At 36.8% G+C, this 25,471-nt stretch overlaps 2 protein-coding genes across 3 annotated transcripts; both read left to right on the top strand.

Moving 5' to 3' along the window:
• The first annotated feature begins 1,069 nt into the window (after positions 1-1,069).
• LOC131775290 (uromodulin-like) lies at positions 1,070-5,404 on the top strand. 2 transcript variants are annotated; one of them, XM_066167622.1, is made up of 5 exons: positions 1,070-1,232; positions 3,001-3,266; positions 3,419-3,536; positions 4,305-4,430; positions 4,897-5,404. In XM_066167622.1, exons 1-5 carry the CDS (start codon positions 1,157-1,159, stop codon positions 5,139-5,141), a joined length of 831 nt encoding a protein of 276 aa, XP_066023719.1. In that variant the 5' UTR covers positions 1,070-1,156; the 3' UTR covers positions 5,142-5,404. The 2 variants fall into 2 exon arrangements, with proteins under 2 accessions (XP_066023719.1, XP_066023718.1); XM_066167621.1 differs by having other exon boundaries at positions 4,771-5,404.
• Positions 5,405-19,497: 14,093 nt separating this feature from the next.
• On the top strand, positions 19,498-24,233 carry LOC131771832 (uromodulin-like). The gene is made up of 5 exons (XM_066166656.1): positions 19,498-19,592; positions 20,749-21,014; positions 21,179-21,296; positions 21,637-21,759; positions 22,703-24,233. Exons 1-5 carry the CDS (start codon positions 19,523-19,525, stop codon positions 23,083-23,085), a joined length of 960 nt encoding a protein of 319 aa, XP_066022753.1. The 5' UTR covers positions 19,498-19,522; the 3' UTR covers positions 23,086-24,233.
• The last annotated feature ends 1,238 nt before the right edge of the window (positions 24,234-25,471 follow it).

The following is a 25,471-nucleotide window of genomic DNA, read 5'->3' as shown; positions in this document are numbered from 1 at the left end:
TTAGTTGCCCCGTCTTATTAGAGGCGTACAGAATCACTTTTTAAGCTTTTTTCCTCTGTTTTGTTTTCTTTTGGATGAAAATATTAGTACTTCTTTTTAACATCCTATCAATTATTCTCTTCCGATGCCGCCGAAAGAAGTGAGTAATCACGCAATGCACCGCTTGTCAGAAAAAAAAATATCATTGTTAATGTTGAGTAATAAAAATGATAATAATAGCAACGAAGATAATGGTAAAAATACTCTTTCTATAGGCGTATGAGATTATGGACTATTTGGTAGTTCCAGAAGTTTAACCAGTTAAAATATGAGTTTTCAAGAAATATTGACGTTTATGAAAGGATAACAACAAATTTTAACACGGTCTTAAACTTTATCAATATACTTCATAAAAAACTACTTGGAACATTAAAAATCCCAGAAAATCAACTTGAACTTGAACAGCTTGAACTTCAAAACAAAAGAAGACGAAATTATAAATTATATTGAAAAGTTCATTTTCAATTATATTGAAAGCCATTTTCATCTTACCGACAGTTTGGAAAACTGACGCTAAAACAAGAGAAATGGTTAACAAGAGAATAGAGCTTAATAACTAAATACATATGCCAAACGCTAAAAACTCTTGGAATGTATGCAATTCAAATCAATTCAAATAAGTACCCTACTTAAAAGTTAATTCGAGCGAGGTGATTCTAAATCAAGGTATAACGAAGAAAAAAAAATGCATGGAGCTGATAATGGTGTTGGAATTTTGGAGGTAGTTCCCTCACAAAGCAGAGGAGAACTTGATTGAGAATAATGAGTGTCAAATATATATCAGAGAGGCCGTCTCAGAAATTTCTGCTCGCTCTAAATATTTTCGCCTGTCGGTTTTTACCTTTGCTAAAGGATTTGTCTTCGCTTTCGGTGTTAATAGCACAATTCCGTAAATTTGGCAATTGTAGAATTGAATTTTTTTCGGAAATCGATTGATGTTTCCACAACTTTTTTTTTGCATACATTATTAAAACGGGAAATGAAAATAAACATGTTCTGTATCTCATTAAAGTTATTAGGTCAGATCTGACGGGTGCTAAGACATCAACTTACCGCCATTTAGCATTTGTGTTTTACTTGGAACATAAATATAGAAGCCTGACATCAAGGAGTGAGAATGGAGAGTTCTGTGCTGCTCGTTTTCGTGACTGGGACTGCGCTGTTGACCCATCCGACGTTTGCAATTGGCGAAGGTGAGGAACAAACTTGACTCAGTTTTGTTCCAGTGTATTTATTTGTAGTTGATACTCAAATTCGGAGCGATCGTCAACAAAATTGCGAATATATAAACGAGTTGATCGAGTTCATCATGAGTTATCTAGAAAAATTTCGAATCCCGAATAAATTCACTTTCTTCCATTTGATAATGACGGAATCTTTTCAAGCCCGTTTTTTGCTTTAAAGAAGATTTGTCATTTCCCTTCAAAAAAATTTAAAAACAAGTAACAAAACAAACCTGACAAGTTAGGATTAGCAACAAAGGCAACTTAAGATTAACTTCATGCCTGTCAACTATATTTATATTGTCATGATCACCATTGAAGACCTCACACGCTAATGTCGTAAATTTCATTTTAGTTTGAAACACTGAATCTTTATGGAATCGCATAGACACAGATTTGTTGCCGCTCTTTACCGAAATCGAAAATTGTTTTGGCATAAGACACAGGGCCAATGGCGGAATATAGCCTTAGATAGCATTTACATTATCATGCATTTTTTAGGCCGGAACATAACATTTATCCATCACAAGATGTTGATCAGCGGATATTTCTGATTAAAGGGAAGTTCTTGAGTCGAAAACTTTAAGAATACGTTTTGAAGGGGGTATAACCCTAAATGTAAATTTTCCTGTTAAAATTGGGCAGGTGACTTCGATCAATATAAACCTTCTTCACTCTATTTATGAAACTGCAACGTTGCGCTCGTTCAGATCTGCCATTCATTCAAAAGACTTATGTGTCAGAAGCCATAATATCTTTCTTTAATCTTCTCTCTCTTTACCATTCAATGCTCTAATAACAAATTTTCAACAAAAGAAAAATGATAAATTACCGATTTTATTTGTTGATCAAGTCACCCAAAGGAAACTGTGACATTTAACGGGTGGTAGTAAGTTTATCAATATTTGGTAGCCATTATGGGCCAAAAATTGAAAATTTGACAATTACTTGTACGAGAGTAATGCGAAATTTGATGTACTTTTAATATTGCTTTTGCTTATAACAATGAAAATAAGAGTACTTTACCCTCATGCCATGTCAAAAACATCATTAACCCGAATATCAATCTACTACGTGAAGCACGACAACAATGGCTGATTACAATGCAAATCCACATCAATTTCCTCTTCCTCAAGACAATCCGTTGACGAAACCTTTGCAGGCACATTTATTACTTTCAAAACTCTCAATATTGATGAGAAAAAAAAGGTATGCTTAAAGAGAATTTATGGTACGCTTTTTGTGACGGCTTTCGACCTTGCTCCCTCTCATGATAAAGTATTCCACAATTAAAGAAGTAACTAAAGATGCTTGTGAAACAGCAGGTGAAAGACCAATGTACGATTTGTAGCCATGACAAGGGTCTATTGATTCTCCATTCGTACCATTTTCCTATATCACGGGTTACATATCACTTTTTTAGATCATCGCTCTCGCGAAATTACATCGGAAAGGATTTTCAAAGGTTTCCAATGTTTCCAAAGGGTCTTCCAGTTGTTTCCAATGTGTTATCATTAGGGAGTTTAGGCTATCGCGACGGCGAAATTAAATAAGCGAATAAAATTCAACATGCAATTGTCTTAAGAACTTCGCATTAAATGGTCTACTGAAGGCGGCATCAATAAAATGACTGCGAAATTAAGAATCTTGAGGCAAACTTTCCCGTTTCATATAAACCTGTTGTTTTATCATTGCCTTTCCTATGGCAACTTTCTTTCTTTCAATTGTTTTATTTCAGAACGTGATCGCATTCTGCTGTTTCCCGATAACTTCTTTTTTGCTGAAAGACGGTTTGTAAACCACATCATCGATACAAAAAAAGTTAAGGATTTGGATCACTGTGAGCTTTTCTGCTACATGAACAACAAATGCGTTAGTGCTAACTTCAAAAAAGAGCCAGAGCCTGGAGGAATGACTCATGTTTGTGAATTGAATAACGCTACTCATCTGGATTATGATACTGACCTGATAACTGATGCCAATTTTTATCATCGCGGCTCTAAGGTGAGTTACAACTAAAACTTACCTCCTTGAATTGACGCCTTATATTCGATAGAATTATACGCGATCACCGACGTGTTCAAAAACTTTCATCCTTTTTTTCACCTATCGTAGATCTTTCTCCTGCTGTTTCACATTCTTTTCTTCCTTTTCAGAACGCCTGCGGCAAGAATTCACGGTGCCAAAATAATGCAATTTGTGAGTCCGGTTTCACATTCAAGGGATATCGATGCTTGTGCCCTCCTGGATTCGAGGGAGAAAATTGTGAAAAAGGTTAGATTCAAAAGATGCCAGAAAAAGCAAAATATTGCCTTGAACATGTTGAATTTTAAAGACATTTGGTCGTCGAGTGAGTTTCTTACTCCCGGGCTGGCCTTTGACGACTGGTAGCAGAAAAACATAGTGGTGTTAGGTGATTGATCTAAAACTAGACGTAACAATGGCAAAAAAACTTTAGAGGCCTTGTTTTCGAACTAAAGTAGTGGACAAAGGAAGCGCTCCCTGTAACCTGTAAATTGTGCAATGTTGCTCGCTCGAGTTAAATTGTCGAGATTGTAGTAAGTGAAAAATGGTATGAGCTGTTATACTAGTATTATTTTGTTAGTGGTCATTAGTCATCCATAAAGTTTTCGCTTTTCTAAATAAGAAAAATGGTTACAATCTGTCTCATATGATGAGAAATTACAAAAATTTATTCATTGGTGTTTATATGACATTTCTCTTGTTAAAGATATTCAGATTTCAATTCAAATATACTTTTATATTATTTCACTTCACTTTTGATTCTTTCCTTTAAGACTGATCTTTGATTCTTTCCTTCGGTTTGGAAATGGATCGACTGTATATGAAGACACTCGGAACATATTTTAGAGAATGCCTTATTTTACTTCTTATTAAGGCAATACAGCGTATGCCCACACCCCTGAGAGACAAGCATCAGCTAAAATCAACCAACGAGTTATTTGTATAATATTTTGTTAACCATTTGATGTAAAAGATAACGAGACTGACATATTACCAATGCCTTCCTGTCGTTCCTAGATATCGACGAGTGTGCTTCAAATGACAATAAATGTGCTAAGGGTGCTGCCATTTGTAAAAATACGGTAGGATCATACAATTGCACCTGTCATTTTGGACATGAATGGGATGGCACTGAATGCAAAGGTTTGTTGTCTTCATTTTTCTCACTAGCTTCAGAGTGGGAGGGTAGGAAATGCAACGTCTTATGGACCGGTACCTGTGTCTATATGTCCCTCTGTCTGTCTGTTTGCACGCCTGCCTGAAAATTCCTCTTCACTGATACTGAAGTGCTTAGCAAATGACAGGCGCTATGGGTTGAGGCGAATTTTTTTGTTCCAGCGGGAAAATATCAAATTAGCATATATGAAAACAATGATCAATAGGAAAATTTAATCTTTTTATAAGAGACTAAGTGTTTTATTTGTTCAAAGTTAACAAAACGACAACATTGTAAGTTCAATTTATTCGATTTTCTACCATTTAGCTGATGTATGCCAACTCAACACCGTTCTGCACGATGTTGATAGAGACGTAAGCCACCATGACCCGGAAAAAACAGAATGTGACCAAAATCTCAACCCTGATTGGTATCGTTTCTTGGACATTCCAGGAATAACAATGCCGACTGAGTGTCCAGATCCTGACAAGTGCGGCACATCATTTCCAGGCTGGTTGAGCAGTAGTCACCCCACAGTGACTGAGGGAGAAGTAGCAGGGACTGTTTGCTTCAGCAGGAGCTCGGATATGTGCTGTCACCAGTCGAAAAACATAAGGGTGAAGAACTGTAGTTCCTTTTACGTCTACTATTTGGTGCCGACGAGCTGTCCCTACCGTTACTGCTTCACCCATAACTGAACATCTTAAAACTGTTAAATATTTAAGAATATTGACAGCTTGTTGGGTTAAAACATATGCTCTTCTTGGGCGAGGTTTCAAGGCAACGAAGCCCAAAACGAGAATATGTTTCAACCCAAAGCCGACAATATTTTATGGTATTGGTATCTGAAAATCGCACTCAGTTGTTTTTATAGTGATCCATCCAGTAGAAGGATAAGTAAAACTACATACAAATTAGTAAGTGCATGATCAAAAATTCCATTCTCTCTTTCTTTAATATATATCCATGGGAACAGCATCTCGAAGATGAAGTGCTGTGGCGGGTATTTGGAAGATTTTGTAGCATTTTAAATCAATGAGCTCATCTGGAAGCGATAAAAACTTACCAAAATATTCTTCTAGTGAGCTTGAACTACGAAGACCTACCAAAGTATAATTATGTAGCATTCAGCTTAAATGTTTTCAGAATGCTGTTTAAAGAGTTATTTCACAATGTTGAGGCAGAGGAAGGCCAAATCAGTTGTACTAAGTTAAGGAGCGAATCTTACCTTGTCTGGTCCTAAAGAAATGATACTTCGGTGGTAAATAAGGCTTGCATAATTTCTGAGGTGCTTTTGGTCGTGAACATAGAATAGAAAAAGCTTTTTTCCTATGTAAACTCTCCTTTGTAATACTTCAAGATTATTTAGCACCTGTTCTTCATTGATCCCTCTAGTTGTTGATAATACCATTTTGACAGTTGAAAACTATCAAAAATCTACTTTTTTTTGATACTTTTGTCTCCGTCTTGGTCCCGTATAATGTTATCGTAGGTATCTCCAACTCTTTATGAACACTATTGATTCAATTTAAGACTCGACCAAATAGCAATGCATGAGGAACTGTATTGACCTTGGTTACGGTAAATAATGACCAGAAACTAGCAATCAGGAAAGGGGCAGGACCTTCTGAAAAGAGAGTCAAAACATTTCTTCTTATTAGTAAGATTTGGTAAGGGTGAAACTCTTAGCCGGAAATTCTTAGGTGGCTTTGGTGTAAAGTTCGTCAACTTATCATTAAACATATTCCGACAGAAATAACTCTTGTAATATAGTTATTTCTGTCGGAATATATCAAACTTAGCGCTTAAAAATAAAAAATACTAATACAAATAAAATATTTTTGCCTCAAAAGATAAAAACTGCACATCTTATGTTACATACTTTTAGAATAGATATTAAAAAGGAAAATTGGGATTCCATATTGACCTGTAGCGAAGTCAATGAAAGGCTTACTAGATTTTTTCGTATTTACAATAGAGTAAGTAATAAACATGCACTTTTTAAAACAGCTAAGATTAGACACAAAACTTATAAGCCCTGGATTGCTACAGGACTGAGTGATAAATTTTACAAGAGGTGGTTGACAACTCATATAACAGATTTTGAAATCGCATAAACGAAATAAAGGAATAAAGGTTTCGTATAAAGGAACAAAGTCGCTGATGATCCACCCACCTAGATGTAATTATTATTCTGTTATTTTTCCATATCTTTCATATGGTTGTGCACTCTGGGGAAATAATTATAATTCACCACTTTCTAAAGAGTAAAATTAAAAGACAAAGCGGTTCGCATTATCAATGATGTTCCTCTCATGCAACCAACTACTCCTCACTATACAGCTATGGGACTTTTGAAAGTTCCAGACATTGTCAAACTCAATACAACTTTACTTCTCTACAACTATTTCAATGCTGACAAACGTTCAAACTTTAATCTCTCCTTAGTGTCCAAGCTGCATACTTATGACTCTCGAAGTGTATCCTCCAAACATCTGGCAAATACTTCTTTTCGACATATGTCGGGAAATTTTGTTCAACAGTTGTCGGTAGGTATATCTGAAACGATATTCCTCAACCTATTAGAGAGAAACCAACTAAACAAATGTTTTAAAAAAGCACTCCCACATTACTATCTAACTCAATAGTTAGTATTCAAGTACTTCATCCTCTGTCTTTCTCTTTGAGTTAAGTCTAGTTTGGTGAATCACTTTTTATCCTAAATTAAGGGGGACTAATTAGGTATCTAGATGTCCCCCTCTCCTCTCTAAAATTTGAATGTACCGAACTAGAAATGCTTCGTCAATACTTTGTTTATTGTGTTACTTAACCGTAGTTAACTTAGGCTAAGTACTACGTGGAGTGGAAAAATTAATAAAAATAAAAATAAATATAAAGAAATACAAAAGATTCTCTCTTGAGTGCAGGGAAGTTCATCTTTCTAAAAAGAAACAGCTGGTTTCTGAAGAAGCGAAAGGTAATCGCCATCATACTCTAAAGGAACTATCCAATGCTCAAGAAGATTTGTTACTTCGCTTCGGTGAATTCGGTGCTGAAAGCCCTGAAGCCCTCCCACGCATAGTTTGGTGGTTATTGACACTGCACATTAGATCCGTGCCCGAGACGAGAGCGGGAAACTAAACTGGGATGCTTTGTTCTTCAAACAGGCAACGAAACGAGCTAGGAATTTCTGATTTGAAAATCAGAAAGAGGATAAAAGACCCACCGCGGCAATGGTGATTGTTCCGACGAACGCTTGGTCATTAACATTTACGCCGTCCGTTGGGACGGCCGAACAAAACACTGCATGCTAGGAATTAAGTCTTAACTAATTAATATTCAAATCGGTCGTGTTAGTTAGTTAGTTGCCGTTCAGCAGGCGCCGAGTTCGGACAAAAAAAAAACAAAAAAAAAACAATACGTTTAGTCGCTGCGTTTTCGTTTTCGAATTTTGTAATAGTTGTAGAATTTATCGTGGAAACAGTGGTACACGAGCATTTAATCCAATCTCTTAAGAGTATGATGCATAATGATTATAATCCTTAATCTGGGTTTAGCTATGGTCTTGAATGGATAAAATTCCTTAAGCTAACTACATCTCTCCATACGCAAAGATCTTAGGTCATTTGTCAGCCTCACCACACTTGTTCATCACATCTCGGCTTATCATTTCTGTAGTCATGCTGAAAATTAAGGCCTAAGACAATAAGTTGAAAGCATTGTAGTATGTTAAAAATATCTTAGTACTCATCGATAGGCCTCTTCCTACTCAAAACAATTTCATTTTTCAAAGAAGTCAGAAGGAATGTGCCAGTTTTTCGATAAACGTGGCTATCCTGTTTCTGTCATTCAAGTGGGCCACCACCGCGCCCAACAAATTGATTGACATTCAGCACTAGCAACGACACAGAAGGAAAATACCGATCGTATCCCATTCACTCTCACATCTCACCCCCATAACTACGCAGTTGATTCTATCTTTCTTAAAAAATTTAAATTGCTTCAAACGGTTCAGAGACCAGTGGTATCCTTTCACAACCTCTACTTATTTCATTCAAACGCAACAAAAACTTAGGCAACTTTTTTTCAGAAGTTTATTTCAAACCAATGAGCAACCTGGGATTTTCAAATGCGCTCGCTCACGATGCATAATTTGTCCTTTCATTCATAACGTAGAGAAAATGTCGGGACCCGAGAGACCCATTAAGATTACTGTCACTTTAAGGGCACCTTAGCCAATGTTATCTATTGCATAACTTGCACTCATTGCAAAAAGTTATACATCGGTGAAACGGGAAGACGATTAGGTGACCGACTCCAAGAACATCCAATGTACTCTATAAGTTCACATTTCCCATACTTTTGATTGGCAGGGTGGGTAACGATTGCAAACTGACAAACAGAATGCCATGCGCAAAAGCAAAGTCACGCCAGTCAGTGAAAATGATTCAGAATGGAAAATGTCAATAACTAAATTTTTGTTCAGCGCATAAACAGCCACGCCGCCTTCTTTCCTATAACAACGACTAGATCCTATTCTTCTCAGAGATTGTATAAACTAGGAATATTGACGACAATCTCTGCTTTTTCTGGTTTGAGATGTTTCTATTACAACAACACACACATTGATGTCATTATTCATCAAATCAGTTTCCAAGGCTACAACTGTTTTAGCTTTGCTCTTAGTTGGATCTAGTATTGTGAATCAATTTAGTCTGCCACATCCAAGGCCAGCTTTGAAACTTGATGTATACTCTTTACTCTTTGGCCTGATCCACACCACCAAATAATACATACAGAACTCACGTTAAGCACTGTGCTACTGTAACAAACAGACGTCACGAAACACCTATTATCGTCGTTCGTTTGTTCATTATTATACTTTCGTGACGGTTTTTTTTTTCTGCGACGTGCACATTCGTTTTCCATATGTATAGGTCGTTTTCAGTTACTCTCCGAACATAAATCCAGCCTCCAAAGTTAATGCTTTTCAATTTATTAACACAAAGAGAAGAATTTCGGCTACACCTATCATACAGAGAAAGTTATCTTTTCACCAACCAGTCTTTCTGTATCTCTAAACATTGTTTCATTTTAAGACGTTCTAAAGATTCAACCGCTGAAACCCAAGAACCCTTATCCTATGCGGTAAGAGTCACATTTCCCTGTAAGTTTAAAATGCTAGCTGCAGCTAATGGCTCATCGTAAGTGTGCTGGAGGGTACCCCGGTTTCAGAGGCATTAATAGGCTGGGAGTGATGATACTCGGTGGAAACTAGGATGTCCGTACATGGCCAGGTTACCCTTCAGTTTTTTTGGTTTACTGACATTTTCTTAGTATTCTGATACACTCTTGAGTGGAGACGGGCACTGAGAGAATATTTTTTGTGAGAGGAAAGCAACACAGTGACCCAGCCGCAGCTGAACCTGGAACTTTCATCTGGCGGCAAGGGCCAACCAAGAATACCAACTCTGATACAGCGAGGCCTTGGTCAATCGGAAAGATGGCGACAACGGATTGGAACGGATTGGAATATGTTGCGGCGTATGGTCTGTACATTTAAGTGATGGTGAACGAGAGCCGGTCAAGGCCTTTGGATCGGTCAATATCACAAAACTGTTATTATAAATTATCTTTGACGAAAATTAATTAAATTATCTTTCTTCATCGTGATAAGTGCGGATATTGACTGTGACTACGGATTAACAGCTGTAAATATTTCTAGTTATGATGACAAACACCAAAACCAAAAACATAGAATCTATTCTTCTCTCAATGTTGTTACTCTCCTTGGCTCACAACTGAAAAAAAGAGATAAGGTTGTCCTTAAAACAGAAGACACTACCCTAGATATTAATTTTCAGCAGAACTGGATAAGAAAATTTGTCAAATACAACTTGATTGTACATAGATTAATTAAAGAAACCCGAATGGTACAGCATGTTTGCCTATTTTCAGTCCTCCTCAATTGCCTATAAAGAATTGGTTTATGCTTAGCAAGGGTATTTCAAGTTATGGATGGACATGGGAAGCTTGGAGAGCACGAGAGAAGCGCAAGAGTTGCTCCAAGTGCAGTAGAGAGCAACTCTAGCTTCTTGAGTGCTCTGCAAACTTTGTAAGTGCACCCATATGCGCACAGCTAAAGGGGTGAACCGAATCTTACATAATATACCATGCAGACAAAATTCGTGCACTGAAAAAGGGTTTAATTAAAATTTTGTCGGGTTTACCACTGAGGTAAGTGTGTTTTACCCGAAAACTATGAATAAATAACACAGCAAAACGACCAAGAAATATTGATCGACCAAAACTTGATTATCTAAGGTTGTTTTCCAAAAATAGGGTACCAAATAAGGTCGTCCTGCGCGATGCTTTTTACAGATATTCCTAAAGGTGCCCGAGAAAATAAATTTTAAAGTGGAACAATAGAAAACATTTCGGTTGTTGTCACGCGCGCATCGACATCAACATTAAATATTCCATTTTAAAAATGAAATATCTCCTTTATTTTCCAGTATTGCAGTTTTGCAAAACTCTCAAAGAACTTCAAGGCCAACTTATTGCCGTGAAAACTTAAAAGCAATACTATGTTGCAAATAGATGTCATTTTTTTCTTGATCAGTAGTAGTCTGCACCTATTTCCATGAAATGGGTATTTTCTATTTCAAGCTTTTAAACGCTCTGCTTGAATTCCTACACACATACGCAAACTTCTACAGTGACCTTGAACTTTGTATATATAATAATAAAAAACAAGACATTCGTTTCGAATCACATTTTATGAATTTTATAAATATAATCATGCTTCTGATAAAAGCTGGAACATATGGAATTAAGGTTTTTTGGACCTGATCATTATTAGCCGAAATTTACATAATATTTACAGGGCTGTTCAATTCTTACGATTGCTTAATTGAATAATTTATGACTGCATGAAATATATTTTTCAAGTCTCCCCAATGTGCCAGCTTTAAGACTTTAAAACATATCTTGAAGTTAGAAAACTAGGAAATTTAAGACAATTTAAAGCGCTCACCTTAGATTCTCTGAATTTTGTTTTTTCACAATTTAGTCAACCCCATTGAGGGTCTCAGTGGGGTTGACTTTTAGCTGCAAAAAAAAGGTAAATAAAACGAATTTTGCCGAATGACGAATTGACTAATAGAGACGAGTTAATTTGTCTTCTGCATGTACCACAAAGATTAACAAATGATTTATCCTTTTACTTAATTCGTTGCTATGCCTGGTGAATCAGCCTACCAACCTATAAACTCGACAGTACTTTTCTCTTTCATAATAATCCTGCAAACGAGATGTTTGGTCCAATCAGTTGGGCTCCTTGGGGTTCTTTTCACCTGGATCAGACCGAATGCCGCTTTAATCTATAACAATCAAATTCTGAGCCAATCATAAACCTCACAAGGAACAAAATGGCATAAAAAATGCATGTCCTCGTACTTTCGTAACATCAAAAGCAGCTAAAAGAAACCTCTGAAGCTTTTCAGAAGTCACCAGCTATGTCCGAACGGAATTGCTCGAATTGGTTTTCAACATGGCGTTTTTGAACAAATTTTATTTCTTCCTAGTCTTGTTATCTTTCTTGATGGTAGAAGATGCGGGAGGAGAAAGTGAGTTACAGTTTTATTATCTGAGCAGAGTTTTAGTCGCTAATGTGCACCTCAGGTTTTATTTTTTTGATCGTAACTTCATTCCTTAGATGAAGTGTCTATTCTTGAAGAGACTTGAACTTAGCGTACACACCTTTAAGATAATTTTTGAAGAATATGGATTTCACGGAAACAGTCCTCTGACATTTTGACTCGTAGTTCAAAATGATAGCAACGCAGCTTCACTCCTTGGTGTTGTCAGATGGAAAATTACTCTCAAAAGCTATAAGACCAAACAAACCCATGGTCAGTAAAACTGCTTCTGGCAAGGGAATTGTACCCTTATTCCCGATAATCTATGTACATTTTGGTCTTCCTCTCATCTGGATATTTTGGATGGATTATCTTCACCATGCCAACACGTACCACAGAGAATTTAATCATAATTCACACTGCTATTTCAATTATTCCCTCTTGGGGATACTACAAAAGGTTGTAATTCAGAGTTAGTAGGGGACTCATCTTTTCAAAAAGCCATGGATTCATAAAACTAAAGGTAATCAAAGAACGCACTCTTCACTTAGTGCTTGCAGGAAGGAAATATTAATTCTAGTATGCTGCTCTCTACAAACTTGACCACTCCTCGACTGTTTAAGAGATAATGACAGGTAAAAGCGACCTAAATATGCTGTGAATTCCAAATTATACCTCGTAAAAGAGTTGCATAGTCAATAATGAATTATTGATCGGTTATCAGTGAAACCTTTAAAGTGGACCTAATTTAATGCATTAGAAATGTTTCCTTTCTCGCAATAATGTTCGTTTTCATTTATTACGACTTCCTACTAAAGACAGACTACTGCACAAGTTTTTTTGAGCAAATCTTAAGTTTCCCTTGAAAAAGAAAATTGCTTCTTTCCTCGTCAAGATATGAAGTTGTGAGCCGTAAACTCACGTAAAGTCAAATGGTGCTGATCATATTATCTTCAATTCTTCATAGATCTATGTCGTAAACTGGAGTTTACATCATCTCTTGCTTTCCATGGTAAACGACTCATAAATCACCTAATAAGAACCGTAGAATCCCTTGTGCAAGACTTCTGCTCCACTCTATGCTACATGGAACTCAACTGCGTCAGTTACAACGAGGTAGTGATTAGCAGCTCTCCGACAATTACTAAATGTGAACTGAATAATTCCACACACAATGAACATCCCCAAGATCTCAAGCCCTGGGCAAATTACAGCTATGGAGGAACAATGGTCAGTGCATTCTTAAGCAAGTGTGGCCTTCCCTTCTTTAGTTTCCCTTTGTATTATTAATTGATAAATTCTTCAACGGCTCTCCGTTGAACCCTTAAACGGCTCTCCATCCATAACTAAATGCAAGCTGAATAATGCCACACACAGTAAACATCCTCAGGACCTTAGACCCTGAGTGAACTACAGCTACAGAGGAGCAATGCTCAGTGCATTCTTAACCGATTTACCCTTTATGTCATAATTCCTTTTTAGAGTAAATTTCCACTTATCAAGTTATTCACATGGTAGTTCATTGGCTCACCGTTTTCCTGTAATCACCATAGATTACATTTCAACTGTCATTTCAAATTATCGTAACCATTTGCTTCTCTCATTTACATACTTCTGTGCTCAACCCCTCTTACCACACTTGTTAGAACACTTGTGGACAAACTCCTTGCCAACACGATGGGACTTGTCAGACTGGATTTACAGACAAAGGGTATAGATGTCTTTGCCCAAAAGGATACGAAGGCAGCAATTGTGAGATAATTAATGGTATGTAAAACGCTTTTACTCCATCAAAAACTTTAAATGAGAAAAACTTTTGGTTATCTATCTATGAATCAAGCCTTATCCAAAAGTCCCTTTTTATCCCTCTCTGCCTCTCTGCACTCTAAGTCTGTTTGTCTTCCTTTTCTTTTCCAGCAGCAGCAGTCTTGCCATCCAACTTGTCATCCTATTTGTATATTTTTTTGGAAAAAATCAAGAAAGCCTTTACAAATCTACTGATCTTTTTTTCCAGCCATGGGATGGATACAGATGTCGCCGTCTACAGTTTGCTTTGGCGCCAAAGATGATTCGTATGGTATCTTTAGAACAGCCATTTCAGGTAACATCACTACATTCAAATTAACATACCAACATGGTCATGTCACCTGTCATGAAGCGGACCCAAGCTATCAGTCCAAGTGGGGCTGCCTTTGGCCTCCTCTCATTCCTAATCAAATGGCCACTTTGATAACTGACAATGACCGTAATCTCCTTCTGCCTACTAACGATTACCGATAAAATTTTTTGGGATGTACGTTTTACAGCTTTCCTTGGGCCACAACCGAATCGCCAGATCTGCTCTTCGATAACTTTTCTTCCCCGCTGATGGTGGAGTCGAACCAGGAATTCCAAATCTGGTTCAGTGAGGACTTATTAAGATGGGGCCATTCTGATAACGGATTGGAACGAACATGTGTTGCGGTGTATGGTCTGTATGTTTGAATGGCGGTGATCGCGTTGCCCAACGTTGTTTCGGAACTTTCGCAAAAGTTCATATTTCATAGTAAGTAAGTAAATAATATACCGAGAAGGAAACAAATTCCGGCTCACATAAATTTGAAAAAATAATTAATTCATCAACTGAAGGCAATCAAAAAGCTCCCTCCTTCCAAAGAAATTTCTGAAGGTTAACTCAGGGCTTGAAGGAAGGATATACTAGTACGGGCATTTTGCTTGCGATAAACTGAACCATTACGAGACTGTTGAGCGATACTAACAAGTAAAAGCCACCTAAAAATGCTGTGAATCAAATGCTGGTCTAAAGGTCTAAATTTTAGCACTTCCTGGGCATTGTGTTTTGTTATCAAGGGAGAAAAAATTTTCAACGGACCTGTCTATCTTTACCAAGTATCGATGAGCAAACTGCCAGTAAATTCTGTTTGCGAAATTAAAAAATACTCCTAAAAACGGGATGAAATTTAGCAGGGTGGGTAACACGCCAATCAGTAAGGTCACACAAACGTATCTCAACATTTTCACCTTGTGTACGAGGCAAACAGAGACCAAATGCAACTGGGTTTTTGAAGGAGAAGGATCAAAATTCCCTAATTATTGGGTTTTGCTGCACCACTATATATTTCGGATGGCAACTTTTTCCCGAGTGAATTGCGTCCAGAGTTCATTGAAGAGGGAGGCCTTTGATCAAACCTTCGGAACGGTCAAAGTCATTAAAACTATTAACTTAACAAAAATTATCTTGAAAGGAAGTCTGTTTAACCAAAAAGTCCAAACGATAGTGACGGAAAATTTTGTAAATGAAAATTGTACGACAACGACGGGCAATGCTTTTTCTTGAGGAAGGGTTCCGGTGCGAACTTGTGGAAGACAAATGCTTCCGTTCCCTTCAAAAATTAAAAATAACTTCGGCAGAATATCTCAACCAATGCCCTGATTGTAACTGTCTGTCTCCTCTCTCTGTCTTGATCAGAGGACCACAATGAGAACTACTGGTTCTACCAGTAATTGTGTAATCCAATAAAGTCATTATTATTATTATAATTATCCGGGCGAATGTTGACTGTATTATGTTCTTTTATTTTCTTCTATGGATTTACTGCAGCAGATATTAAAAAAATATTGGATGGAGTTTAATATGATATCACGAATCATCAAAAGTGAAGTCTGAGTGATCTGCTGAAGCCAAATGCTGAGGTAGATAACACAGACGTGAAGTTTGATACCTCATGATATTATACGAAAACCGAATTCAATAATTGTTTTATTACTCATGTGTTTAAGTAAACAGCAAAAGAAAACACTTCTTTCTGAGTTTGCAGAAGGATGTTAACACAACACGGACGGGGGAATGGGTAACTAGGCAGTCTTTGAACTTGACATGATAAATGAAATATCTGTTGCCAGAGTTTCTCTGGTGTAAGAACATCTGCTTCCAAAATAGATTAGATGTGTCTAAACAGATTTTAGAATGTTATCATTACTCCTTGATAGATGTCAGGGTCTCGAGGAATAATTGTGTTGATATCAGTTCTTTCTTCTTTCTCATAGGTTGATTACTTTTCCTCTCATTAAAAAAGGCCTCTTGTCTTTCATAATTGCTGCTGATAATAACTTTAAAAAAACTTCCTCTCTCTATAAGAAACTCAATCCACTGCATAACCTACCACTTGTATTAATTATTTCCAATCTTGCAAAATAAAAGCCTGATGTTTTTAATTTCGAGGGCTACACAGAAAATGTAATTTCTGACAGTTGAGTGAGTAGGAACGAATTAGTCAGAAATTACTATTCTGATGGCACGATTGAGAGGTTTTAGTATTCTCAGGGGAGAGTTTTGAGTATTTAATGTTTTAGCGGGGAATATTAATCATCCTAGCTCAGTCAGTCTTTCTGTTTGCTGTTGTCAATTTAGTTAAATTTTTTTCTATGGAGTTATGGGTTTGTTTGTACCTCTTCCCCGAGGTTCCGTGCCACTGCATTAGATGGGGAATACGTTTCCACATATTTTTTGGCCACATCTAAAGAGTGGTTTTTTAGTGGTTTTTCGTATCTGGCGTGGTACACTTAATTTTTCAAGCTTTTCAAGTTAGACTTGCTAGTTGATATGTTGTAATAAGTATATGTAATAAGTATATGTTACGACACATTGTTGTTGTCGGATGACTGACTGACCATTCCTCAATAAACTATTTCACATTGAATGTTTCGTGATAGTGTAGTCAGAATCAAGCAATGATCTATGGAAAACATGTCTATCATTTTCTGTTTTTGCAGTGACTGTTTTTGAAAGGTGTTGTTCTTCCTGGAAGGTGAGCATGTTTCTTTGATGTTAAATCTATTAAAAGTGAAAGGTTTCAGTCACACATATTTGACAGGTTACAAAAAAAATAAGATTGGACAATCCTTTGAGAATGCCGTAATACATCGGTGATTTGTTCTGACTTATCAATAGCGAAAATAGCCTGAAATCATCGGAGGGTGCATGTTTTTACATGGTTTCACTCAAATCACTTCGAATAAACCACCATTACAGTATGTCGTTTGCAGAGGAGAGATTATATAGCCCACTGTATCTTCGTGTTTGCTTTCGTATGTCTAGAAGACATAAAACTCGTTTCTTCCTTATAATGCTAGAATAAAAAACAGCCCTTCGCCCACCTGTGAAAAGGAAAAAATGTTCTTGGGCGGTAAGCACATGATGTTCAGCCTCCAATCCCTGAGAAGTGATCGCCTCGGATTCTTCGTTTTTCCCTTGATCCAGCTCGTTCAGACCCTCCAGCAAATCCCCGCTGATTTCTACTTTACATTATCTGGTACAAAACAGACGTTTTAACTACTTCGTTCCAACGAGTGACCAAAGGATTTCCCCTCACAATTCCAATCTATTTCCTTTAGGTAATAATAATGTTCCATCTAAAAGGATAAACAGAAAGTTTTTGCTTCACATTCCTCAGAGACTTCCACCAAATAGTACTCGCTGGCCTTCCCAGGCAACTGAAACTTCTCGACTATTAGTCTCAGCGCTTCTGAACATGCAGTCTTGGACGATAAGGGAATGGTTCGGTAGTATAACGTCTTCATACCCATGAAGACATGTAACATCTGAAAAAAAAAGCAAAACAAAACAAAAATAAAAACAGTGAAATGAATGAAATTAATAGAGCATAGCACGATCTATATATCTCAGCTGAAAAACGAGTGACCATAGTGATTTTAATGCCCTCCGAATGGGTTTGTAAAGCGGTAATTTTCGCAGGAGAAAATCCGTCCTCTAAATACTCAATAACCATTTAATTCGATAATTTGCGTGTAAATATCAAGATTAACTATGCGTTACATCTTGAGCCGATGACAAAAGAAAACTTAGGCTCTGTACTACTGAGTTGGGAGAGGTATTGTTGTAACTTCCAGTTGAGTGAGGTATTGTAAGGTATTGTAACTTCCAGTTGAGTGAGATATTGTAAGGTATTGTAACTACTAGTTGAGAGAGGTATTGTAAGGTATTGTAACTTTCCGTTGAGAGAGGTATCGTAAGGTATTATAACCTCGAGTTGAGAGAGGAATTGTAAGTCCCAAGAACTCAACAAAAAGACCCTTACCAGCGTTTGAGCCCCGACTGTTTGCCATGAAGTTCAACCATTTGGCCTGCATTTCTCTCACACCTTAATCACTCCTTCATTCCTGTACCTTAATTCAAAGCGCTTTTTGTAAGGATCAGCCTAACGACACTGACAAAACAGAGGGCATCAGTAAGATCATGACGTAAACCTGAAAGGAAAGTGAGCAGTTTACATCAATGTTGATGACAATAAACAATATATTTTTGAGGAGAGGAACGATAAAAATTAAAAAACTTATCAGCTGGAATTGTTGATCAGATCCTGGTTGCTTTAAAAGAGGATAATGCCGTCGAAATACCGAAACGTGATAGGATAACGATTTATGTGTCGGACATTGCTACGAACTTTGAAAAACAGAAGCTTAATGTGCATCAAATTCTCGTGACCAATATTACAAAAGGAATGGAAAGGATTAAGGAGAAATGCTATTCTGATAAGATGGTGCAAAAAATCAGCAAAGATGCCAATTAAGATCAAAAATGACACTTCTCACAACGCTTTTCAAAGCTTTCCCTTTTTTTAATCCATCTTGTATTTATTGAGACAACATGCAAAGGTAGTCACTCGTTGCCTAGTCGATTTAGGGAATTTTCAGTTTTTTAAGGACACGGCCTGTTTCGAGGAGAGCCACGGTAAGTTCTGTCTATGCAGCCAATTGAAGCTGATGATCAATTCACAGTAACGTGGGAGATTTGATAAATCCTAAACTGTCTTATACAAAACCAAGGACTTCCAACAGGAACATGGAATCATCTGTCAATTACACTTCTACTAAAATAGACTCGTAATTAGAAGATATGTTTATTTCATGAGCGAAGTTGCCGGACGCTATATATTAATAAAACGACCATTCAAGAAAGATATTTTATCTTTCTGTAGGAAAAAAAGAAAAATACTCTGAATATGTCTATTGATCCTATGAATTTTGAATGTGTTGAAGGAATATCTAAATGAGCTTCAGGCCAGGTGTCTGCTTGCCCTGCCGGGGGTAGAATATTGTCACCTGTCATTTATTTGACTTTCTAGAGGATGTGTTTACAACGTAACTCGCAGTAAAAATTGCGACATCATATATATCTGCTAAAATCAAATTGTGTTCCCTGAGTCCTGAATCTTTCTATCGACCGAAACAAAATCGTCAAAGAGGTTCTAAGTCGCAAAATTTATGATTGTATTCGTTATTTTATTTACCTCAATACCCTTATAAGACGAGAAATGACAACTGCCAACTTTGTTGACTTTAGCTTCATGAAATGCCATCTTTCATTAAAACAGGTTGAATTAAAACACCTAATAAAAGACCGTTGTCTTTTAGTAAGCATGGAATTTTCTGCGCTGTTCATGATTGTATCCTACATTCCATTTATGACTTATTTAACGTTTGGTAAAGGTGAGTTGCAAACTGGGATTCATTTATTCTAAGATTCATTTATGGTTGTATCTTCTTTCATTTGTCTATTCAATCGATTTCACTGGTATAAAGCTGTCGCCGCACTCGGCTAATAATTAACATGTCGGTGAGATATAAGTTAACGCTTTTTCGTCACCCTAAATCCAAACCCTGTGTTCACCTTCCATCAATAATTTATCAGAATAGGCATCTCATAAAAGGACTCGTTTTGGAAAATTTTTGTGGTATCCCATTCCAAAGAAAATTAAAAATTAGTCACAAGGTAACTCGCAACGGCGGTGGCTTCTAGTTATGCTAATGCTTATGCGCTCCTATCAATAACATTCACCAGGGATACTGGTAAAATACAATTCATCATAGTTTGGTAGCAGGGAATTTGAAGTTTTTACATTGTAGAGAAGTAGATCTTCACCACCCTTAACCAACATGAGGAATCATTTTAAAATAAAAATAATGCTGACATATGGAATCAACGATTTACATTTTCATCGTTGTCTATTTGTTAAGAGACATTACTTCCATATATCTACCGAAAATTAAAAAAATTGCATTTTTTTGCTCTCAACCATCAAAAAGTGATAAATTTGACCATTCCTCGTCTTTGAATGTCAGTTTGACTTTTTCTTTACCTTGAACTTTCTAATGTTAGAGAAAAAGTTGGTCTTTTTAACGTTTACTGAATCATCTACCATCGCAATATCAATCAGCAGCGTGATTCTAGACAACAATGGATCATACGTCAATATTCGCAAACTTCCTAAATTAAACTACCTTAGCAGTGACAACGAAATCGAGAAAGACAAATGAAAACAAACTTTTTATTTTCTTCAGAATATTGGACATCTTGGGAGCGAACTCTTCTCACGGCCAACGATCTCAGAAACAAAAGAAAATTCCTTCATTTAGATAATTTCATGTTATCTTTTTTTCTCTTCAAATTCATCCCTCTGGCCATCCCCTTTTAAGAGTTTCTTTTTAACACGTCCTCGTTCCTTTTGCCGTCGTGATGTGCTTGAGATCACAAATTTTTGCCAAGGAGTTCGGTGTCTAGGCTAAATGTGTGTGATCATGATTTTATTTCTGCTTAGGTTGAAAACAAAAAATTTCTAAGTATATTTTTATTGTTTTATTTTAGAGCGAAATCGTACAATGTCGTTTCCAGATTACTTCTTCTTTGCTGAAAGACGTTTGGTAAACCATAAAATCGAAACTAAACACGTTAAAGACTTGGATCATTGCGAACTTTTCTGCTACATGAACGACAACTGCGTCAGTGTTAACTTCAAAAAAGAGCCAGAGACTGGAGAAATGGCCTATGTTTGTGAATTAAATAACGCAACTCATCTTGAATATGATATTGACCTGTCGACTGATGCCGTTTTTTACTATCGTGGTTCAAAGGTAAACTATAAACTATAACTCAAACTCAGCAACTTGACGCTTTTCGATGAATTGTGAAAAACAACGGATTTGTACCAAAACTTCCGTTCTTTCATTCATCTATCAATCATTTAAGACATCCTTCTTTTTTTTTTTAACTTAAATTTAAATTTTTGTTTTTTCAGAACGCCTGCGGTGAAAACCTACCGTGTCAAAATAATGCAACTTGTCAGTCCGGTTTCACAATCAAGGGATATCGATGCTTGTGCCCTCCTGGATTCGAAGGAGAACATTGCGAAAAAGGTTAATCACAGAATATGCCGATAAGAACAATATATTTCTTAGAGTATTGGAACCACCCGTATCTTTATATCACGTTTGGCCTTGGAGTGCGTATTACAGCGGAATGCTACCATGGCCGATCTCTGACGACTGATATCCGGCCACAGTTTGGAATGGTGACCAGAGAGAGATTCCGCTGCAGTGGAAGTTTTTGTTTAGTCTAAATAAAAAATTAGTTTGTTACAATGGTAACTAACTAAAGACTTTTTCACCTCACACGAGTTTAAAAAACGAATGTATATCTCACTTGTGTAGCCAATACCGTTGTAGAATTTTTTCTTTTCTTTTCCAAAATTTTTAGATATCGATGAATGCCAAAAAAATACTCACGATTGTCACCTGAACGCTACTTGTCAAAACAGAAATGGATCCTTTATGTGCACCTGTTTATTTGGATTTAACGGAGATGGACGGAGCTGCAAAGGTAAAGGCCTTTAGATTTTAATTGCCTCGTTATGACTTTGAGAAATGTTAGTTTGCTTGTGTTTGTTTGTATGTTTGTTAAATTTGTACGTTCCTTCTTGGTTTGTTGGTTTGTTTGTTTTGATAAAGCAGTAACCCCCGCCTTTATATTTTTGACCAATGGAAGAAAATGAAAATCCTTAATTTCACTCGAAAGCAAGAGGAAAAAATGCTGAACATTTTCGTTGACCAGCTTTCTCTTAAATAAAACATAGCGACCAACAATTCATTAACGACAACTATCGCACTCAATGTTGAAAATAAAGAGATTTATAAATGCATCATACTCCAAGAATCGCGATTGAAAGCTTGTAACTGTTAACTGTACTAACACCATTGGATCACACGTACGTACATGCCACACTGGATACACTGGAGATGGACAAACTTGCTCGGGCGATTTTAATAAGTTTTCTTCAATCCCAGCTATTCAAGGAGGAGAGTAATCTAAAACGTCCTTTCAACTCAAATTATGGTGCCAGAAGTAATCAAACATTTATCCTAAAATGTAGTTCTTCCCCATAATTGACCCCATATTAGGAATGGTGGATTATTTCATTTTGTTCTACATCTGTTAAGATTAGGTTTGCAGTATTTTGTAAAGGTGTTCATTATGTATTGATTAACCAAAACATTTTTCATCGTAACATTCAACTCTGGGTTGTGACGTGGTGCGCTTGATCCCCATTAGACATCGACGAGTGTTCACAAATGAACTTCTGCGATGAGAACGCCTCCTGCAGTAATAGCAGTAATTATCGTAATATGATATGCGTGCTGTTACGGCTTTTCTCAGGGCGGGAAATCATTCGAAAACAACGCAGTTTATATAATAATTATTTTCCTTAAGCTTTCTTATAAAGAAATATATGAAACATCGCATTAATCGAAATTCAACTTTTTAGCCAATCCGTGCTATAATTACAGAAACCTGAGCGATGCCGACAGAAAGAACACTTACAACACACCCGACGGTGAAGAAAAATGTGACGACGAATCCTCATCCATAATATTCGGGACATGGTACCGTTTCGTGGGAGATGCAGGAAAAAAAATGCCAACCCAGTGCGTACCGGAGCGGAGATGTGGTGCAATTTTCTCAGGCTGGCTAGAAGGTGGTCACCCCACATTGGCAGATGGTGAAGTTTCCTCCAAGGTCTGCTATACCAGAGGTGTAGTTTGTTGCAAGAAATCAAACCACATTAAAGTGAAAGACTGCGGATTCTACTTTATTTACAAACTACAAAAGGTACCTTCTTGTGTTCTGCGCTACTGTGGCACAGACTGAATGCTATGAACAAGTCATTCCCCACAGGAAAGGATTCACAAATCGATTTATTGGCATGCACATGTACGTTAATGTATAACAGGGACCTCAAGAATCTCATATGATACACTTTTCTGATGTTTTAAAAATTGAGAAGTTTGAACACAAGAGTACCTTAGGACTGCGTAGTTTGATCTTCCAAGTAAGAGTACTCCTGAGAAGTTGTGACTGAAGGTTGTCAGTAATAGTGACTGACGTTTCTATAACGGCAGCGGAAATCATAACCAGAGTCGACTGAACAATTGTTGTTTATCAGAGTATAAGAACAGATTCTCTCCCCCCCCCCACCCCAGATAATGTCAACAACTATTGGGATCAGTGAGCTTCCAAATAATCTTAATCTAAGTAAGTTTTAAGCACAACTTTGAGCATTTTAATTTGCTTATTACATTATTATTATCTGAAGAATAGTTTCTAGAATTCTTAGTCACTGTGACATTGATACTCAAACTTTCTCATAGCATGGAAAACTAGAACGTTCTATTAGGTTATGCAATTATGACGTATTTCTACCACAATAGTTGTGTTGTAAGCTTCGAATTCTGGAATGTTTTAAATTACGTTATGAGTGTACATATGAACTCAGTCAGCTGAGAGCACTAGTTTCTTTTGTTGGAAAGACCGAGTATTTAGGAAGCTCTACCAAAAGATAGCTCAGTGCTGTGATGTACTTCACATATTGTGTATCTGTGGAGATTTGGAGGCAATATTGAGTCTTTGGTGTCAGTAGAGAGCTAAGTTATCGTCAGTAGTGGGCATGAGTAAGTTTTTAAAGGACAATCATTGTATTGTCTATAGGAGTGGCTCCTGAGAAAGAAGTATTACACGTTGTTTAATAAAGTAGTTTAAATTGAAGGAGCATAGTATTCCTTAATTCGATTTAATCATACCTTAACAGGTGAATCTTGTAGGAAAGAGTGTTGGGCGAAATGGGTAAAATCCACATCTCCTTATTGTATGATTAGAACTCTCTACATACAAAAAAAGTAATCAAACATCAAAATCTTTTCAGAAGTCACCAGCGATGATCCTACTTAGCGACTCAACTTAGTCTTCAAGAACTATAACACGTTGTTTGATAAAGTAGTTTAAATTGTAGGAGTATGGTATTCCTTATTTTGATTAAATCATACCTGAACAGTTGAATCTTGTAGGAAAGTGTGTTGGGTGAAATGGGTAAAATCTCAATGATGTTTACCATGGCTTCTTCCTCAAAATTTTACTTCTTGGTCGCCTTGTTGTCTTTATTGATAACTGAAGTTGCTGGTGAAGAAGGTGAGTTATACTTTCATTTCCTCCGAGCTGAAATAAAATCATTCCAGTTCAACTAAGTTAGACGCACATTCGATTTGATGTTCGTTATTTTCAGTTTTTTTTCCATAGATATATAGGTAACATAGTTCACCAGAATTGAGACCGTCCAGCCTAAACTTACTCATCAAAACTCTTAGATAACTGTTGAAAAATTTTGATGTCACATGAACGATAAGCCAAAGGCCGACATCTTGATTTTTGGTCAATAATAACACATTTTTTCCTGTTTAGTGTTGTTAAAACAGCCCAAATTCTAAGCCGCCAATAGCAGCTCACGCATAAAAAATGCAAGTCCTCCAACTGTATGATTAAAATTTAAACGGACTCCTGGTTAGTTTTGTTACAATGCAAGGACAGGAGAAACTAGTGGGTGACAAAACTCCCCGCTATCGAGAGGCAACAAGACTCTTCTTCACTCTTCTCTTCTTGTTCTTCTCTTTATGCCAATCCACCTGAGAGCGTTTCTCTCTCTACTAGTGATTAAGCAAAAGTTTAAAGTTAACAGCAGGCATGGACTTAATGTCTCATCCACATGAATTGAACTCACTGGTGAGATCACCAAGTCAAGGATACAAAAAGTCCTCTCAATTAAAACAAAAAAAAAATCCTGGGGTTTACCCCAGACTGGCTTCTTATAATAAAGCTCAACGCTGGAATGTTGCTTGTTGTTGGGCCATCACCCGATTATATCAAATTACCGGTATGCTAAGAATTCCCAATTGATTTTCAAAGAAACAGAGATATGTGTCGTCATTGATGCACATTAGTAAAAGCAAATTCAAAAATATTGTATTCAATATCAAGTAAAATATGGGGTCGAAAATTCCCCAGACGCGTCAGAAATGGTTTCAACTTCAAATAATTCTCATTTCTAATGAAACACACGATTCAGTGTGTTGTGCTCCAATTTTCTTCATCGTAAACTATATACATACTGCTATAGTGTTGCAAGTAAATTGAATCTATGATTGTAATAGGACCGAGTGGAGTCTAATTTCGCTCACTCATGAGTATGATTGAAGATCGAATTGGA

This window comes from Pocillopora verrucosa, chromosome 5 (assembly GCF_036669915.1).
Source record: "Pocillopora verrucosa isolate sample1 chromosome 5, ASM3666991v2, whole genome shotgun sequence".
NCBI classification, from domain to species: domain Eukaryota; kingdom Metazoa; phylum Cnidaria; class Anthozoa; order Scleractinia; family Pocilloporidae; genus Pocillopora; species Pocillopora verrucosa.
The sequence above is the reverse complement of the archived record's forward strand: the minus strand, read 5'-3'. Positions and strand labels throughout refer to the sequence as shown.

Excerpts from the sequence above, each read along its gene's own strand:
- LOC131775290 (XM_066167621.1), top strand. The coding sequence starts at position 1,157 with ATGGAGAGTTCTGTGCTGCTCGTTTTCGTGACTGGGACTGCGCTGTTG. Across the intron at positions 3,537-4,304 it reads GGGAGAAAATTGTGAAAAAG|ATATCGACGAGTGTGCTTCA; the intron begins GTTAGATTCAAA and ends TGTCGTTCCTAG. Across the intron at positions 4,431-4,770 it reads GGATGGCACTGAATGCAAAG|CTGATGTATGCCAACTCAAC; the intron begins GTTTGTTGTCTT and ends TCTACCATTTAG.
- LOC131771832 (XM_066166656.1), top strand. The coding sequence starts at position 19,523 with ATGGAATTTTCTGCGCTGTTCATGATTGTATCCTACATTCCATTTATG. Across the intron at positions 21,015-21,178 it reads TTTACTATCGTGGTTCAAAG|AACGCCTGCGGTGAAAACCT; the intron begins GTAAACTATAAA and ends TTGTTTTTTCAG. Across the intron at positions 21,760-22,702 it reads AGATGGACGGAGCTGCAAAG|CCAATCCGTGCTATAATTAC; the intron begins GTAAAGGCCTTT and ends TCAACTTTTTAG.